At 40.0% G+C, this 20,161-nt stretch overlaps 1 protein-coding gene across 6 annotated transcripts in view; it reads left to right on the top strand.

The window, feature by feature from the left end:
- Nucleotides 1–18,414, top strand: part of MEGF10 (multiple EGF like domains 10) — a 425,111-nt gene extending 406,697 nt beyond the window's left edge. For all 6 annotated transcript variants that reach the window (XM_085846391.1, XM_085846390.1, XM_085846392.1 and 3 more), the window contains 4 exons: nucleotides 4,049–4,172; nucleotides 9,334–9,381; nucleotides 13,460–13,657; nucleotides 16,821–18,414. In XM_085846391.1, the coding sequence (XP_085702517.1) occupies nucleotides 4,049–4,172; nucleotides 9,334–9,381; nucleotides 13,460–13,657; nucleotides 16,821–17,008 (558 nt within the window). In that variant the 3' untranslated portion in view covers nucleotides 17,009–18,414. The remainder of the gene's footprint in view (nucleotides 1–4,048; nucleotides 4,173–9,333; nucleotides 9,382–13,459; nucleotides 13,658–16,820) is intronic.
- The last annotated feature ends 1,747 nt before the right edge of the window (nucleotides 18,415–20,161 follow it).

The following is a 20,161-nucleotide window of genomic DNA, read 5'->3' as shown; positions in this document are numbered from 1 at the left end:
TATACCATTGACCAGACTCGGTGGCATAATGGTTTGAGCCTCTGTTTTGAGTCTGGGAAATCGGTGGTTCAAACCCTGTCCGAGTCATAACAAATATTTTAAAATGTAACGTGCTGCTTCCCTGCTTGATGCTCAGCATTTAAGGCCCTGTCACACCTTGACGATTTAGCCAGCGTATGCAAGACGTATGCAAAATTTGGCTAAAACGCTGGCACACGTTGAATACGTTATGGGTAAGTTTGTATACGTTAAGAGCACGCTGGCATACGTCGTAGTACGCTGGCTTTTTTCGTAGTCCGCTGGCATACGTCGTAGTACGCCGAGGTGTGAGAAAATTTTCCATGTTTGAAATTTTTCGACGTATGCCAGCGTGCTCTTAACGTATACAAAACTTACCCATAACGTATTTGACGTGTGCCAGCTTGGTTTGGCAAATTTTTCATACGTCAGCATACGCTGGCTAAAACGTCAAGGTGTGACAGCGGCTTCACACTTCGATGTCTAGTGCGGTTATGATTTGAATTGTCGAGCCGCAGCGTATGAATAGCCTACGCCACGTGATCGTCGGTGATACGCTGCCGCGCGCTATGCATAAGTTAGACTATCGTTGGGCATAGGTTGTGAACGCCGACAACACGCTCAGCATTCGTTGGTATAAGTTATCTATATGTGATTGAAACGTTCTGTGTACGTTACTAAAACATTATGCATACATCCAACACGTTATTATACACCCAAAACTTTAAAAAAAACATCAATAGTTCAGCGTACGCCAGCGTTTTACATACATTTTGATACCTTGCCATACGCTGGCTAAAACGTCAAGGTGTGACAGCCCCTTGAAGTAGGATAGAGCATGGACAAACAACCATAGATTGGCAACCATTGCACAGGCTTGATCGGTCTAATTGCTTTCTCCTGCATTGAAGTTCCTTGTTGGGGAACTCACATTCATTCATTTGTCATGGGTGTGTATTGCAGAGTCAAGGCCCAGTCACACCTTGACGTTTTAGCCAACGTATGCCGATTTTTGAATTTTTTTTCTAAAAGGCTGGCACACGTTAAATACGTTATGGGTAAGTTTTGATAACATTGAGAGCACGCTGAAAAACACTGCCATACGTCGTTGTACGTTGGCTTTAAACGTTGTACTTTTCGGTTGTCCTCAAATTTTTGTATGCTTGAAATTTCACGACGTATGCCGGCGTATGACTCACACGTTCCGCTATGCTGGCCACAAATTGTATGCACGCTCTGCGATCGTTGACAGACGTCAACACATGCTACTTGTAAGTTAATCATAAGTTGAGACACGCCGATGTAATGTTTAGCGTACCCGAAACTTATTTCTAACCTATGATTAACGTGTTGTTGGCACGTTACGCGATCGTTGCCACACATCGACAGACGTTACTTTTAAGTTACTCATAGGCTGAAAGACGTCGGTATAATGGATCGTCCTTGCGTCAGCGTCCACGGCCACGACCACGGCCAGGACACTTATTTGCAGCATTCTTCAAACTTTTCTTCGGCATGACGAGGATGTTCACACTTCGATGTCTAGCTTGGCTATGATTCCAATTGTCCATCAGCAGCGTCGATTTAAAATAGTCGAGTTTGAGCGTTTTAACACGTTCAGAAGAAACGCTTCAAATTTCAAAACCCCAGCGTCAAAAAACAAAGGTGAGTGACAGCAATTTATATCGTTCATTGTAAACAATGAAAATAGTTGAGTGGTACCGTTTAAAAGTCGTTGAGTGTAAAACAAATCCAATTGTTGAGCGCAAGCGTCTACTTTCAATAGTGGAGATGCAGCCATTTAAATCTTTGAGTGGCAGCCTATGAATAGCAAACCCTACGTCACCGGCAAAGATAAACTGCCGCACGATATGGATAAGTTAGGCTATCGTTGGGCATAGTTTGTGAACGCCGGCTACACGATAATTATTCGTTGGTATATCGTATCTATAAGTAATCAAAGCGCTCTATGCACATTATTAGTTCATTGTGCATTTGTCCAACCCGTTATGAATATATCTAAATCGTAAAAACAAGCCATAGCTCATTGTTGAAAAAGGCCCATAAAAAATTAGCTGCGAAGAACTTCGAACAATGGTGCAAAGATGTCTCCTACCCGTGGACATGCGGACGCAAGGAGGATCCATCATAACCCACACCCTCCCCCTCACACTCACCTACTACTGCCAACATGAACAAACTACTACTGATACTGATACTGATACTGCTGACATGGACATCGACTCAAAAATGACTCGCAAACACTGTTGGGTTCCCCTTTTATGAACACCATTTTTATATACCAATTCCCAAAATCGTTGGGAACACGTCTTTATATGGCAGTTGTAACCTAGAAACACGTTCATTTGTTTTTTTTGTCGACCGGAAGACGTCATTGGAATACGTCTACATACGTCGATGTGTGTTGGGACTACGTAAAGAATTGGTTCAAAGCACGTCAAACATAAGTTAGAAATAAGTTTCGCGTAAAAAAGACATTACCGCAACGCGTTTCGACTTATGAGTAGCTTATAAGTAGCCTTTGTGGACGTGTGTAAGCGTCCGCATATAGTGTGTAAAACTTATCCCCATCGCATGCGGAACGTGCGTCATACGCCGAGTACGTCGTAAAATTTTGAACATGTTTAAAATTTCTTGACGTACTCTACTGACTACGACGTATGATAGCGTACTTTAGCGTTGTACTCACGTATACCAAACTTACTCATACCGTATTTGACGTGCCCCAACGTTTTAGACACATTATTCTTAGGTCGGCATACGCTGGCAAGATCACCAAGGTGTGACTGCGATGTTGACACTTCCATTTCTACGGCAGTTATGATTTGAATCGTTGTGCGTCAGCCTTTTAATAGGCTACGTCACGAGATCGTCGGCGATGCATGCAACGCGCTATGCCTAAGTTAGACTATCGTTGGGCATAGGTTGAGTAGACCGACAACAGGTTCAGCATTCGTTGGTATAAGTTATCTATAACACAACGAAACGTTCTGTGTCCGTTACTAATGCGATATACATAAGACCAAGTCGCTATGAATACGTCCGAATCTTTAAAAAAAAAAAACATCAAAAGTTCAACGTAAGCCAGCGTTTTACATAAATTTTAATACGTTGCCATCGCTGGCTAAAACGTCAAGGTGTGACCGGGCCTTTACTTTTGATGAACCACTGTACATGATGTCATGGTTTAAAAAAAAAAAACAAAGAATATCTGATGGTAATTTGCTGCCATCTTGAAAGAACGGAAGGAAAATCATGAGAGAACACTTCGGGAGTTGATTCCACAGAAGAGGGGAAAGGGGAACAAAGGAGTGGAGGTGAAAATAAATGTTGTACTTCGGAGGGGTCCGAAGGAATGCGACCTGGTAAGACTTGCGAGGGGTTCGGCAGAAAAATCCAGAGGGGGAAAGAAGGTTAGGGTGGGGAGTGTGTAGAAAGGTGACGACAGGAGAAAAGGAGACTGCTTGCCCACCAATCTGTCCACGCTGACAAAAGGAAAAGGTCCTGTATCCTCAGCCTCCTACCGAGAGATACTGATGAATTTGAGAGCTCTGTTTTAACATAACGACCCTAATATATCAAAGTTATTGGTTGGAGACAGAAGGATGTCATGTAAGGGCAGATTCGATAAAATCAATAACTCTGTGACAGCAGCAATACAGGCAAAACTTTCAACACAAGATTAGATATATTAAAAAGCTGTCAAGACTTTTGTCCAAATTCAAGAGTATTATTCCAGTTGTGAAACGAAATAAGTACGTTTTAGGAATAAAAAAAAATACTTTGAGAAAGGAGGACAAATGGAGTATGCTGTCACTGTTTGTGATATTGTTGATAGGGAAAAAAATATATCGACACGAACACTCAATACACAATATGCACTCAAACAAACGAATACACATTTGTTTATTTATTAAGTAGGGCACATGAGGTGTTTGTGTACATCGTACCTTTTATAACCCAAACCAATACATTAATCTTGTCTTTTTTTGTGTGTCCATCGATCCAGGCGAGTAACAGCCATGCAAGCAAAGCGAAGCATCAGCACGTGGACAAGCAGAATCCCTGTGCGTCCAGTACGGCCGCTACGCTACCGTCACAGTGGAAGCGGGACCGAACTATCGACAACGCTGGTACGTTAATCTTGGAAAGTTTACAATTTTACTGCTTTTTGGTTTTTGTTAAATTGTGTTTCTTACTTTTACACACTTGGTTGAGTTGATTATGCTGTTGTCCACCGATTAATTATCGTTCTACGATTGCTGTTATTCTCGACCTTTCCACGTGACACTAATTACAGGTTTTTAAGTGTTTCGAGACATGCTAACATTTTCAGAAATGCCAAACTGAGGCCCAAGTACGATCCAGGTAATTGCAATAATAACTGGACAGTTTTCTGACAATTGCCTTTGGACTCCGATATGATGTCTCCGTTTAAAGTGAGATTTTGACCTGTTTGAAGTACAGCTTGACTGCCCAAGCTGTCACAACCAGAATGTCTCATGAGACTATTACAGACACTACTACTACTACTACTTCTTTAACGGCCCCAATTATCCCCACCTACATGTGGGGTTTGTTGGGGGAAAATGTTGGCGCAAGTCTTTTTTAAAAAAGCGAGCATGGAGATGATGTTCAGCTGGAGATGATTTGCGCAGGAATTTGTAATTTGTTCCAAGGTGCTGACATTAACTCGTATATTCTTCATGAATTATCATTAACATCCACAAACTAATGCTAGCAGAGGGGACACCCAGCTTGATGTTCACCCAGAATCGGCAGCTTAAATGCAAGTGCGCTACCTCTGAGCCATCCTGTCGGACTCCAGACCATCTTGCAGCACCAAAGCATTTAATACATGAGGCATTCAGAGGAGCTTTTTTCGAGGAATTACGTTAGATGTCAATTATTTACCTTTATTCATTGGTTATCTCCATTTGCAGGTTTCAGGAGATGGGAGGGAGTTCAGATTGATCAGTTTTGGTGGCACCCCACAAAGACCAAGTATCCTCCAGAGGGCATCGCGATTCACTGAATCGAATGCTTTACAGAGATCAACATAGGCTGCAAGTAGTCCCTGCCGAAACTCTCGTCTGCGTTCGGTGAGGACCCAAAGCTGATCACCGAAGACCAAACTGTTAAATCTGATGTCTGAACTATACTCTGGTACTGAGAGTGCTGTGAGATGTGGTGGTACTATCTCTGACTTATTTCCAATTGTTACTGGAGTTCCTCCGGGGTGTGTACTGGCCCCCACACTTATCAGCGCCTGTATGGACTGGATTCTGGGGAGGATGTCGGAGAGATCAGGCTGCAGTGCATTGTTTGGGAATGTCAAGATCTCTGACCTTGATTTCACAGATGATGCAGTCATCTTTGCGGAGAGTCTAGATATTCTTTTGGGGCCCTCGAGGTGCTGAATGAGGAGTCTGAGTCGCTGGGATTTTGGGTTTCCTGGGTCAAAACTAAGATCCAGGCTTTCAGTGACAACTTGGATGCTGCGATCTTGTCTGTATGCCTGGTATTAGCTTAATGGTTAGGGTGGTGGACTTGGTATCCTCGGGTCCTGAGTTCAAATCCCACTTGGCTATTGAATTAATACCAGGTGGGATTGACTTAGCCTGTCATACTTCTGAGGTCAGCAAAATGAGTACCAGCTTGCTGGGATGATTGAGCCATTCGAATATCCTGCGTCGGAGTGGTGACCTGTCCAGGATTGTGTTATTGCCCAGAAGACTGCTGAGGCAGCACCAATGCTATGCACAGAGTATGGTCCCATGGATGGATGGATGGATCTTGTCTGGACCTGTTTGTGATGAGGATGTTGAGGTCACAGTGAGATTCACTTACCTTGACAGTGATATTTATGTCTCTGCTGGCTGTGAGCCAAAGGTCATTAGACGTCTGTGTCGGGCATGGGGAATCATGGATTCACTGGATCATGGGGTGTGGCACTGTTGGTACCCGTGCAGGAGGATGAAAGTCCAAGTTTTCATGTCATTGGTGCTTCCAGTCTTGCACTACGGATGTGAGACTTGGACTCTGACCAGGGATCTGAGAGGGAGACTTAATTCCTTTGGTACCAGGTCTCTTCGGAGAATCCTTGGCTATCGCTGGTGGTCGAACTTTGTGTTCAACGGGTGGTTACTGAGTGAGACTCAAATGAGATTTCTTACCTGTATAGTCTATGAGCTTTGGCTGCGGCTGCATGAACATGTGGCTCATTTTCTTGACGCTGATCCTGCTCGCCAGATTCTCTCAGCAATGGAGCCCTGTGAGTGGAGGAGGCCAATGGGCTGACCACATTCCTCATGGTTGCAGCAGGTTGATCAGCATCTCAAGGAGATGGGGATGTGCCAGCCATCTGCCTGGGGGATGGCCAGACGGAGCTCCCTGGAGTACTGGTGGAAAGTGGACGCAGCGACGCACTGCTCCGGCACATGCTCCCACACTTGACCTGACCTGAGCTCCCAGAACGCAAAATCTCCACCTCCTATTTTTGGTAAAGGATCATGATTCATGAACCAAAGTGTGAAACTTCATTCTCATAGCTTCATTCCAATGGCTCTTTTCAAAATCTTCACTGAACCTCTGACAGCCTCCACTTGTAGCTTGTTTGTGGCGGTGTTCCCAGAAATGATTTTTTCGTGCTCAGTAGGGGTTTTCTTCATCATCTCTGTAAATCCAACTATCACTGGTACAATTTCAGCTTTCTTCCATTTCCAAGTCCTCTTGACCTCATTTTTCAGATCCTGGTATTTGGTCATTTTCCTGATTTGTTTCATTTCGTCCAAAGTCATTGGGAACCGAAACTTCGATCAATGATGCCAACTTTTCCTTTTTGTGTTTGAGCACTATATCCAGACTCGATGCTTTGTTTGCAATCTCCATACTTGACAGGATCATCTTGTCACACGTGAGCATTATATGTTCATTTTCAAGGATCTGATTTGATTTGTGTTTCCATGATTTTTCTGTGGCTGGGATGTTGAAATGTTTGCAGATGTGCCCAGTGGATTCCTCTACACTGTCAGGTATTTCTGTGTACAGCTGTTCTGACGTGAGTTTTTTACATCCCAAAAGGAGACGACTGGTACTTTCTGTTTCTTCCCCACAAAACCTGCATTTGTCTGATTGACTCAATCCTGCCATTTTCTTCAGGATATTAGTGTCGTGTCCTTGGTCTTCAGCATTGATGATGACTCGTTCTCAATCCCAATTAATTCGACCTCTTCTGAGCCATTCCAAAGAGCCTTCGTTTGTCGATCCCTGTTCTGTCAAGCTCTTATTTTTTTAATCTTCCTGCTATTTTCTCATTCTCTCATTTGTCAGAGTATATCTGCTGATATTTCTTTTTTTAGTTTTCCTTTTTACCTCCACCACTGAAGGTGGAGGAGGTTATGTTTTCACCCCTCTCTGTCTGTTTGTTTGTCTGTGTGCAGGATATCTCAAAAAGTTGTGGATGGATCTGGATGAAATTTGGTGGCAGGTTGGGTGTGTGATAAGGACAAACTGATAAGATTTTGGTGAAGATCTGGATCCAGCTACTAGATTTTTTTTTAATGATTCTTCACTATTGAGATGGGGGAAAAAAAATTATATGGAGCATGATATCTCAAAAAGTTCTGGATGGATTCGGCCGAAATTTGGTGGACAGGTCGGGTGTGTCACATGGACAAATTGAATCGATTGTTGAAGATCCGAATCCGGATCCGAATACGAGAATTATTTAATGTTTTAAGTGATTCTTCACCACTGAGAGATTGCAGAGGAGGAGATTAGGACCATACTCTGTGCAGAGCGTTGGTGCTGCCTAAGCAGTCTCCTTGGCTATTGTGTGCACAATCTTGGATGGGTCGCCACTCCGACTCAGTATACCAACATGCTGGCACTCATTTTACTGACCTCGGAAGGATGACAGGTCGAGTTAACCCCACCTGGTGTTAATTCAACGGAAGAGCGGGATTTGAACTCAGGACCCTTGGATCCCAAGCCCACCACCCTAACCATTAAGCCAACACCAGGCATATAAAACTTATATATAGCACGATATCTCAAAAATGTATTGGGCCTGATATGTTCTCGTGTATCAGGCATGACGTGGCGGAGGTATGCGCTCCACTGAGTGCTTTTCTCGTGTTCCTTGCAATCGTTGGGGCTGTGTTTGTTTTTGTTTCGTTTTCCTGTGTAATATCCATAATTTGCACCGGTTTTTTGGAAGTTTGTTGCTAAATTGATTAGCGATCCATTTTCTGGTCTGTTGTTTTCTTGTTCATGTACAAATCTCATCTGATTAGTCTGTTCACCTTTTCACATACTCCGTTCCTTCTACACACGATGTTCCGTGCACTTGGTTAAGCTTCATCAGACCACCTCCTCCTCTCGGAAAGTACAACTATGGTATGCATTGGTTTTTGTGGAATATCTTGTGAATAGTGAGAAGTTTCCCTGTTTTGGTGTCTAAATTGTTAATCTCCAATTGTGACCAGTTTATAATCGCACCGCTATGTTGGAATACCGGCACTGCAAGTTAGTTTATAGCTTTGGTTTTGTTTATTGGAGAGAAGGATGACTTCAGAATTAGTCTAATTCTGTGTAGGTACTCTTTGTTGAATTATTTTACGCATTGTTTTGCATTGTACCCGGGGACCTTCTTTGTATTGTTCCTTTTTTCCGAGGTATATGCAGGATGCTTCGTTTTCCAGTTCCTCTATTGTTGTACTTTGATCGATTAAGATATTTTGACTCAATGCTGGAGTGCTGTAACAAAACTCAATTTCTGAAGAAGAAGAATCAGTAATTTCTCATGAAATAATCATGTTCTCATGAGGTTTGAGCAAGTTGAAAAGAAAGTGTTTTTTCTCTTGTGTGTAAAGTGTTTCAGGTGAAAATGGCAACACAACAATTGACATTGTTTCAAACTATGTTTCATCAAAACATCCTTGAAGACAAGATGAGGACACTTCCACCATTTATCGGCTTCACGAGCACAAAAATGCAACCTTTGTAAACGTGCAATGATATATTGGAAATGACATGACATTTCCTTGAGCCACCCTGGCTGAGAAGTCGACCTTATCTCTCTGGATGTTTTCCTTCCTTGGAAGTTTGAACATCCAAATAGGTGAACTAAGTGTCGACGCTCCAACCCGGGAGCTCTCTTTGGGTGTTTATATGTAGCATGAACGGCCCTCTCTTACATTTGGTTAAAATGTCTTGCATATTCCAACAATGTTGCTCTATTTGTTTGAAGTTGAAAATGTTGTTGTTTTAAATTTACTTTCTCTCTTACAGGATTTTGTGGAGTGGAAACTCGTAGTGGAACTGGAAGAAATCTTAAAGGTAATACCTTATTTATTTTGTCCATCAAACATATACCAGAAGAACAGCAGGTAAATGAGGACGAGTTGTGGAAAACCAACTGAGGCAACAACTGTAACCCCCACCTTGAATGTGGGGAGTGAGCCCGGTGGACATTTACCAACAATCAAGTCGTGACATAACAAATATCCTGAGACAAGCTCAGCTTTGAGAAAGTTAATAAAAATAATTATTATTATTATTATTGTAATCTTGTGTAGTGCATATAACATGAGATAAAATGTCTCAATGCACTTTATATAAAATCAGATATTCAAAAAAAAACAACTTGCAGGAATACAAAAACTCAAATAGACGTGAATGGTACTCGGTTTAACGCATCCATCCGCCTGGCTGAACAGTTTACGTTTTGGATCCCACTGAGAGGCTTTTTTGTATTTTTGTACACACTGTTTTGTATCTGAATCTGGACCTGAACAAAAATCGAATCAGCTTGTTCTCGTCACCGAACCAACTCATCCACCTAGTTTTGTCCACAACTTTTTGAGATATCATGTAAAACATAGTTTTTGGCCCCATCTCTCAATGGTGAAGAATCACTTAAAAACATTATTGGATCCGGATTCTGATCTTCACCAAAATTGAATCAATTAATCCTTGTCACATTCCCAACCTGTCCACCAAGTTTTGTCCGAATCCATCCATAACCTTATGAGATTTTGTGCTATATATCGTTTTTGGCCCGACTCGCTCAATGGTGAAGAATCATTAAAATAATTCTAATATCCGGATCCAGATTCGAATCTTCACCAAAATTATGTGTTTATGTCCATGGCCGGTCACCTACGTACACAAAAAAATTCAGAACGATGCTTAAAAACTGTGCCCAAAAATTGTGTTACAAACAGACAGAGGCAGACAGACAAACACTACAGACCAACAAACATGGTAAAAAACTTTTTCACCAAGTAACAAACGGAGTAACCAAGTAACAGACCAAGTAACACTAACCACCTTCGGTGGCAGAGGTAATAATCCACATAAATAAAGAAAAAGAAAAGGCATATAACACGAATGTTCAAAAGCATGCAAGTAAATTGGCAAGAGAGTGCAGCAATGTAGACATGACACCACCAGACTCAGTGGTGTAATGGTAGGAGCGTCTGCTCTGAGTCTGGGAGGTCGGCGGTTCGAACCCTAGCTGTGATACCAAAGACATCAAAAATGGTATGTAATGCCTCTTTGCTTGACGCTCCGCATCAGAGAGGATGGACACAGACAAACAACCATAAGTTGCCAATATGAGCATAGGCTTTAATGGGCCCAATGCCATACTCCTGTGTCTAAGTTTCTTGTCAGGGAACTGATGTTAATGTGAAACTTTTACTACTAATGTCATGGTGATCGATGTGGAGATCCAACAGCTACACAGCCGAGTATCGAATAGCAACGCTCAGATAGTTCGCTGTGTGGGGCACACTCTAATCTCTTTGCTCAGAACTCCTCTCTCTCTCTCTTTCTCTTTTTTTCTCTCTCTTTCTCTCTTTCGCTCTTTCTCTCTCTTTCACTCTCTCTCACTTGCTTTCCTCAAAATTGCTTCCGCCACATATGTTTCTTTTTTTGTATACACAGTTGAGGCTTGTGGAAGAGCTAGAATTAGTACATTGAATGGATCAGGACATAACAGGACAAAACTAGAGGGGGAGCACTCGGTAGAGTGCAAAACCTCTGCCGCCAATACTGCTAGGTCACTCAAGTGAACCCGATATCCTATTCATTCAATTTGACGTCAACAGTGCTCACAGAGTTATAGTTTGCAACTTTTCCTTTTACTTTTAACTTTTACATACTCAATTCATTCGTCATAACTAGATTCCTTGAGACAGAAATTGATTTTACGTGGGTATATCCACCTGAAGTTCCAAAATCAGCCGCAATTATAATTTTGGCATGTTTTTTGTTGGAAATCACTTAAAACATGTATAAATGCAAAAAAAAACAAAAAACGAAATTTTGTTGAAAAAAAAAGTTGCAATTTTTTTTTCTCTAACAATTTTTTTTTTGGGGGGGGAGGGGGGGTTGGAAATCACTTAAAACATGTAGAAATGCAAAAAAAAAATTCAAATATTTTTTCAAAATGGCCGCCATAGCGGCCATATTGGATTTTGGACCAAGTCCAAAATCTAATGGCATGATCCTTGGATCATACCTAATCTCCCCACCAAGTTTTGTCGAAATCCGTCGAGGAGTTTTTTTCCGTAATACTGTTCACAAACAAACAAACAAACAAACAAACAGAAAGGGGTGAAAACAGTAACCTCCTTCCATCTTCGATGGCGGAGGTTAAAGAACATTTGAGAGAGGGGTGGGGGGAAACACCAGCAGCAAAGTTGAAAGCCAAGATAAAGGCATACTTGGATAACCAATGGGTGTGGGGAGGAATGAAGGCCAGGAGAGGACGTGTAGGGTGGACAAGATGGAGAAAGAAGGAAAATCTCCAGAGGGGAACCTGGAAATTTGGAGGAGGGGGATTGGGGTGGGGTTAATGAGGGTAGAAAAGATCATGGTTTTGCATTGGGTACGATCTGAGATGGTGGCGACCAGCTGTCTTGATTGAAGATCTTCAAGGAAGAATGAAATTGAAGAGAATGTGGAGGTTAGTTCCATAGAGGGAGAAAAGAGGAACAAATGAGTGGAGGTGAGCAGTGATCCTAGATTTAGGGAGTTTAAGCAGAAGGGGGTTGATTGTGGACCATTTGTACCCTGCAGAAACCTGGGGGGGGTGGACAAAGCATGGAAATAGCAGAGGGAGCAGAACCAGAAAGGAGGTGTTGGAAGACAGACCAATTAAAACAAATGCCAATTAAAAAAACAAATTTTGATTATTTTTTTCCTTAAAATTGAGATAGCATAAAAACTTGACCTGATTGAGCGAAATGGGATACATTTCTGAATTCAGCATGCAAAAAACATATAAGTACTGTTGAGAAAATCTAGACCTCTGAAAAAAAATTTTTCAAATGCAGCCCAGTGTTATTTAAGGTTCAACATGCAAGAAGTTAAAAATTATATTCGGCTTTGCAACTTTTCTCGATGTCATTCATCCAGCAACTCGGGATAGGATTGGCTCCCAAACACCCATTATTTTCTGTGATTTCTTTCACCAGCTTTCCTAATCTTACATGTCCTGCTTTCCATCATGCAGTAAATAAATTATTCTCATTTTCTTTATCCAAATTACACTATTATACAACCCTCAACAAAAGCCGACTCGAATTTCAAGATCTTCCATGAGCTTGTTGCAAGATAAACTATAAAACAGAATTTGACATGAATAAGTCAATTGATATACCTCCACTCATGTTAAGTGCTAACCCACTGTTATGTTTGATCTCAATTAAAGGTCAAAATAAATATTAAAGGTCACCTTGGAGAGCGTGTGGCATAGAAGAAAGACATCAGATGCTTCTAACTGGAGTTATGGCCTAAAAAAAGATTTTCAAATGGCACATGACTTTTCACCTGTTGACTCTAAAATTGAATCAATTAATCTATATGTTAAAGTCCATAGCTATGCCAAGTTTGTTGAACTCCCTTCAGTGGTTCTCAAGTTATCGCAGGAACAAAAAACGGATAACGCAAGAACGGACAACCTGAAAACGATAACTCTAGCCTTTGACTGCGGAACCATAATAAAAAGACGCAAAAGCAGTGTACAATTCTAGTTACAGTTTCATGTTGTAATTACAGTATTGTAATGACATTACCTATGACAGAGTCTGCAGAGTTTGTATAATTGTGTCTGAGTTGTATAGTTTGCATTTGATTCTTTATGGAACAGGATCCAATTAAAAATGGCCAGGGGCAGCAAATTGCATCATACAGTGCACCTTTCCTTCAAAAGGGACATTGAGATTGCTGTCTGCTCTACTATTGCACACCTTGGACCTTTAAAGATCTGCCAAAATATACAAAAATAGGTCATTTATCTTGCCTTAGATACGGCTTTAGCAGCAAATACTGTACATTTAGATGAATGGTATGTGTGTATAATGTGTATGTATATCTATAATCATATAAGCTACAATTTTACCCACAGACATGCTGAAGAACTCAACTTTCAGGTCTAGCAGTACATCTCTAGCAAGTAGTGAGAACCCCTATGCCACAATCAAGGACCTGCCCGGCACGGAAAGCAATTATGTGGAGATGCGTTCTCCCGGACGCCACTCGGGAACTGGGACTTCCATGCGTAACTCTTTGCATCAGCCATCTAACGGCAACGTCTATGAGCCAGGTAAACCAAAGTTTTCACAGATGCTGATCCATTGAGTGCTTATCTGAACGTAATTGATCGTACAACTTTTTAACATGCTAGATTCTGATATACTTGCTAATGGGGCAAGAATTGCCTGCACAAGTTCCACAATATCTTATCGACAGAATACAGAACATTAATCCTTTCATTACCTGGCTTTATTCACCTTCTCAAACGCTTGTATAAACTAAAGGTACAGCTTACATGCAAAGAGGAGTTCAAGCAAGATGAGAAAAACAAACAAACTTGGAACTTAGATGTGGAGAAAATGAAAATCATGTTCTGTTTTAATGCCTTTGTTGTGCTGCCAAAACTGGAAGTCTATCTCTTAACAAAACAAAAGGTTTGCCGAATGCATAAGTTAACTCTCATATGAGCCGATAAGTCTGTGTACAAAATACAGTAAAACCTCCATTTAGTGAAATTCAAGGTTTATTTTATTTATTTATTTATTTTAACTGTTATTTAGCAATTCTTTGTAAAGAGGGTTTTCAAAACTTATTCAGCATATTTTTTTTAATCCTCATGAAAATAAAACACAACCATGCATTGTTTGTTTATTCACTACATAATTAATGCGATTGTTTGGACTATGCTGTTTAAATGTTACAATCAGTTAAGTATTCGTATTTTCAGTGACTGTAACTGGAAGCGTCACTTACTTCCAAAAAGAATCTGGGACCCTGAGCCCCTTGAACCCCAGAAACCCCCACTCCCAAGAAAGCATTTAGCATAATGGAACATGTTGAAAAATAGGTTCATTATTAAAGGATGTTACAGGTGTTAAAATTTAAAAGAATATTTTTTTTATTTTCAATAAGATGTATTTCCACCTTTGTAAATTCAAACGATGAATAAAGTTAAAAAAAAAAAGTTATGTTTACAAATTCGACTTGATTCTGAAAAAGCACAAACTTTCATTTTATATCTTAAACATTTCAAATATATTGAACACAATGTCACACCTTTTAATTATTAATTAACTCTCACCACCCATGGTTGAAGAAAAGTTACATTTTGTAAACAGTCCACCTTTATTTATTTTGGGAAGCATCAATGTGTAGTCTGTTGTGAAGCTTTGTAAAGTGATCAATGATGGCATTCTCCGACAGATTCCAGTGCACCTTTTTAATCGAAAGCATTGCAGGGTGCTGTCTATTTTCTCCCATTGTGCTTCTCCACCAGGTGTCTCGACATCTTAAGAACACTAAATAATCTTTCAGAACCGCAACGACTCGCTGGGATAGTAAGCGCTGCTTGTAGCACTTTTTATGGTTGGAAACATGAGATGGTCTAAGCGCTGTTGCGTATCTTTTATGTCGAGATTTTCACCCTTTTCTTGTTTACGAGCCAGGTAATTTTTTGCCTGTTGTGGCCAACGACAAGGGGTTAAAATAGATTTTGAGCTAAGCAAAAAGCATTTGGGACATGTGCCCTATGCGCCAGTGCCCAGCAGAGCCCCGACTCTCACCATTTCAGTTGTTCGAACTCTCATAAGATTATACTAAAAGTTAGAAATGGTCTGTATTTATTTATGCATGTCTGAACTTCACCAAATCGAAAACTGCTCAGCCAATCTCCCCCAAAATTTGCATACATCTTGGGGTAAATACCCAGTGTCAGGTCATAGACATGAAATAAATTCCCACCCCTCCCCCATCCATGAGTGTAAGGAGACGACTTGCAATTTTCACCTGTGGACGTGGAAGAGTGCAAGTGGTCTAACCACTGACCTCTGCTGGAAGGAGTGGGCATTGACACCATATTTCACTCCCAGGGTGAATGGTACTGTATTACTAGTTAAAGAAAAACTGGAGTTACATTAAGCCCCAAACACATGCTGCGACATACTATACCTACACGTAGAGCTAAAAGCCTTTGCACCACATGATACTAAACATGTCGCTATAATTTATGCAAAAATACTGTTAAATATTATGTTACCATAATGTTCATATGTAACAGTCGATATTATAAAGCAGTGTGTCAAAACATTCGGAAAAATTTTGGGTTTTACAATTCTGAAAATGAAATAACACTACATTAGATGTTGAGTAATAATGTGCAATAAAGCATTTCACTTTTCACCTTATGTCCACTGAACAGCCTCTTTTATTCACTTCTCGTCTGCTTTAACATGTACCCGCAGATCAATTAATGCTAAATACAGGAAAATAACTGAGTACCCGGTAATGGTGCTGCCTTAACAATGCTGGATTTGAGAACCACTCAATGTAACTCTTCAAGTGGATGATGTAATAACTACAGTATTACAAAATGTACGGTGAATGCATGTGCAGTAAAATAACACAATGAAGAATATACGTGATATTATACCATTATAGCATCAGCAGTTATTGTTCAGGTTCTTTTTTTGGGGGGGAGGGGGGTTGGCGCTGGTGGGTGTGGTTCAGCAGTAAATGTGGAAGTGGATGGACTCCATTGTGGTATTCTTTTTCAACATGCTATAAGGTTCCTGAAGGAGGTCAAACACATATTATGCACACACATAGACAAATGCAGGATACAACACCAGACTTTGACTTCAAACACATACAGCTACTGAGCTTGGGGGAAGTGCCGTCAATTCCCGTGGTGCTCAGGGAAGTAGCGGTGCTATATTATGACGTCACTTTTCTCTGCACACTCAGCAGTGCAAAAAGGAGGAAATAATTTCTCTCTGAATGCTAACCTATGAGGTTTGTCCATGCTCCCCCCTTTTAAAGGCTGAGCGTCAAACAAGGAAGCAGCACATACCATTTATTCAAGGTCTTTGTTATGATGGACAGGGTTCAAACCACTAACCTCTCAGACTCAGAGCGGACGATCTAACCATTACGTCACTCATGTCGCCGTTGATTTAATTGCAAGTACAGTCATTTGATCCAAGAACCATATAATACATTATTAATCTCTTTATAAAGATGTTTTATTACAACAGCAATAACATTGTAGGTGTTCAATATATAGGGGTTTCGTTGTTCGAGAAACTTCGTTTTGCAGCGGTAGAAAGCCTATACAAATGCATTATATCTTGCTGGGACTAGCATAACAATTCAATAAAAGGAGTTTCCTGTTATGGAGGGATGTATCAGGCAGAGGGTTTACTGTAATATCTGGTTGTCTCATTCCTGCCTTGCAGAGCCCACAGTCAGCATGATGGTGTCCGCTTATAATGGAAGGCTCTTTGGACACAACCCTTATGACCTTCCTCGCAACAGTCACGTCCTGGCCCACTATGACTTACTTCCAGGAAGACTGCCAAGCTCTTTGCAGATGCCGGCCATGGATAGGAAGGGCGGTATGGATGGTGCGACTGACCGAGTTTAGGGAGAAAGTATTACCCATGCAGTGGAATGCACCATTTCTTGTTGGAGAATCAATACACCTTTGGTGACGCAACTCCATACAACCGTTTTCTTGAGGCATCTTTCTAACCGAATGGCTGCGATGTTGTGGATGCAAGTTGTGCTACATAAAATGCCGAGGCTTGCAGTCAGTAATCATCCAGAGTCCGATGCAGAGTATTATTTGTACACGATAGTGCTGATCAGTCAATATTGCAGACATTTTTTTTCTTTTTTCTTTTCTACCCAAGTGATCCATTTTTAGGAGATTTTTTTTTATTAGCTAAGTTGTAGATATGTTGAACCTCTAATCATAGCATGTGATCAACAGGACTTCCAATGGCTCGTTTATTACTTTTTGTTGGACATTTTATTGGATACATCAGCATACACGAGTTAAGACAACAGCCATTAACATTTTCGAAGGTCATTTTTCGTTTACATTTTTGATTTCATAAACGGTTGAAAGGAAATGATCAGTTATAGCCGAGACATTGGAGACATTGATAACGATCAAATCAGAATTCAAAGTGCAGGCTCTACTCTATTTTTCACAAGAGTAACCAATTTTGTCAATATTGTGCAAGATCACAACGATGAACGCATGGAAGAGGTAGAGAAATACTGGATGGGTGAGCTTGTTTTTAAAAAAAAAAAAATACTTTTTGTTGTTTAAATGTCAAATATTGACTTCTGGTTTCAGCAATTATAAATGCTTAAGTTTCCTTAATTTCTCCATCGAAAACTACAGGGTACACCTCAAAGTACATTTATGATGTTTCCCAAATGGATGGTTTAACAAGCAATTTCTGTTGTACACAGAAAGGATTTTGCATGTAAAAAGGAGCAACTATTTCAATTGCATTTAAATCTGTACATAGACGAGGTCATTATCGGAGCAAAACTTTGAAATACCCCCCCCCCCCAAAATAACAGCGAACCATAATGAGTCCGATGGAACACCCAGTTTGAACTAAAGCTAGCAGATGGAACACCCAGTTTGACATCCATCCGAGGGATTTTACACACATTGATGAATTGCGCTACTTGCTAAACACCAGGATGGCAGTTTATAGCTGGGGCAAGATTCAAACCCAGGCAAGACAGCTCAGATGTGAGTGTGCACAACTCTCGGCTGTCCTTCCATCCAGTGAATAGGCATCATGCAAATTGTGAGACCTAACATTTTCCTCATCGATATCTGCACAGTTCTGGATGATGACCACTCGGTGGTCAAAAAGTTGGACCTGAACCTTGCCAACTGGGGACAGTTGCACTCGTTGGTGATGCCATTCCGTTATGAATATGAACTTTCTTATCTGCAACCACTTCGTTTATTGCTGTGCTTGTAAAACATCGAGCTGTATAAAGCAGATCACATCTTCCAAACTTTTCCAAGCAGATTCATTTTACAAAATTAGCATTTGTTGGAAAAGACTGATTTTTTTTTGATTCTTGGGGGGTTTTTTTTTTCCTGATTTCTGGAAAAGATAAGTAGCTGTTTAAAATTTATGAATGAACAATCATCATGATTATTTAGTTCGACTTCACAACCTCCTTGAGTTTGTGAAATCAAGTTTACTCTTGGCACTCTTTCAGGCTTTTAATCTTACGTTCCCACTTTCTAAAGAAAAAAGGGTTGTACTGTCGTTGTAAATTGTACACAATTCCCCAAAACTACTGATGCATGTTGTTCTGCTTTACCTGAAACCTTGTCCAATTATCTCTTTGCTACAAGGCACCTGTAGTACACTGCAGGGACACTGATGCAAATAAAATGTGTATAATATATATATATATATATATATATATATATATATATATATATATATATATATATATATATATATATATATATATATATATATATATATATATATATATATATATATATATATAGTGTGAATGTTAAGTTTGTATGATAACTGTAATTTTATTCTTACCTGAATGATAGTCCAACTGAAGTGTTTTGTTTCTTGTTTATATATATATATATATATATATATATATATATATATATATATATATATATATATATATATATATATATATATATATATATATATATATATATATATATATATATATATATATATATCTGTGATGGTGGCCATAAAATGTTTTTCCTTGAGTAATAGTTTGGTGTTTTCCAAAGCAGCGATTTGTTATTTTTTTTTTTTTTAAAGCATTTAAAACCTGAACATGTGTTTAAATATTTCCAACCTAAATGCTTTTTGGGGATCTGAAAAAAACCTGAACATTTATTGAGGTATTTGAAGCATAAGCATTCATTTAAAATGCTAAAAACAATGATATATAAAAAAAAAACAATTAAAGGGTTATTGAAACTTTTAAAACCAAAACTTTTTTCAATTGATAAAAACATAAATATATATTTTTTACACTTTACAAAACTTAGCCCAACTGAAAAAAACAAATCATTTGTTGATGGAGAAGTTCCAATCAATCAAGTGGAAAAATTATTGATGAAGCTGCTGAAGCAGTTCCCAGGCAAAGGTTATGCTCGATGGTTTGTCATTGCCTTCCGAGCAGTCAACCAGGGCAGGAATTTGTAATTTGTTTAAGGTGCGGGCAATAACTCTTCTACTCTTCATGAAGGACATGGTTGGATCTCTAACGTCCACCAAGGACCAGTTCTAGCAGACGGGTCCTTCTGGCCTATGGATGGGGAACACACTGACGTCTCATCCTGCATTTAGAACACCAGGGTGACAGTTTATAGTTGGTTCGAGATTTTAACCCAGGTGAGACAGCTCAAAGGCGAGTACGCATTCCTCTTTGTCTAAGCTATCCTGCCACCCTGTAAAAGCTGGCAGGATAGCTTGGAGGAATGCATATAAAGATGTTCAAGCTGCATATAACTTCAAGATGCATATAAATAGTTAATATTCAAGTCCTGAAAATGTCTTGTATCCTAAATATTGCAGTTTAAAAATGAATAAGTTTCTTTGAGGGGGGGGGGGGGTGAGGGGTTACATTGTACACTGTATAAATTTATAGTGTTTTACATTGACCTGGTGTAATTTACCCAACTTAGTAAACAAATAAATGTCAATTCTGAAATATATGAAATTTGAGCCAAAGTGTTTGTCAGAATTCTTGGCAAATCTTTTGG

The sequence above is a fragment of the Eptatretus burgeri genome, chromosome 11 (genome assembly GCF_056783735.1).
Source record: "Eptatretus burgeri isolate ZD-2024b chromosome 11, Ebu_testis_v1, whole genome shotgun sequence".
Taxonomy (NCBI): domain Eukaryota; kingdom Metazoa; phylum Chordata; class Myxini; order Myxiniformes; family Myxinidae; genus Eptatretus; species Eptatretus burgeri.
This window is presented reverse-complemented; position numbering and strand designations above follow the sequence as displayed.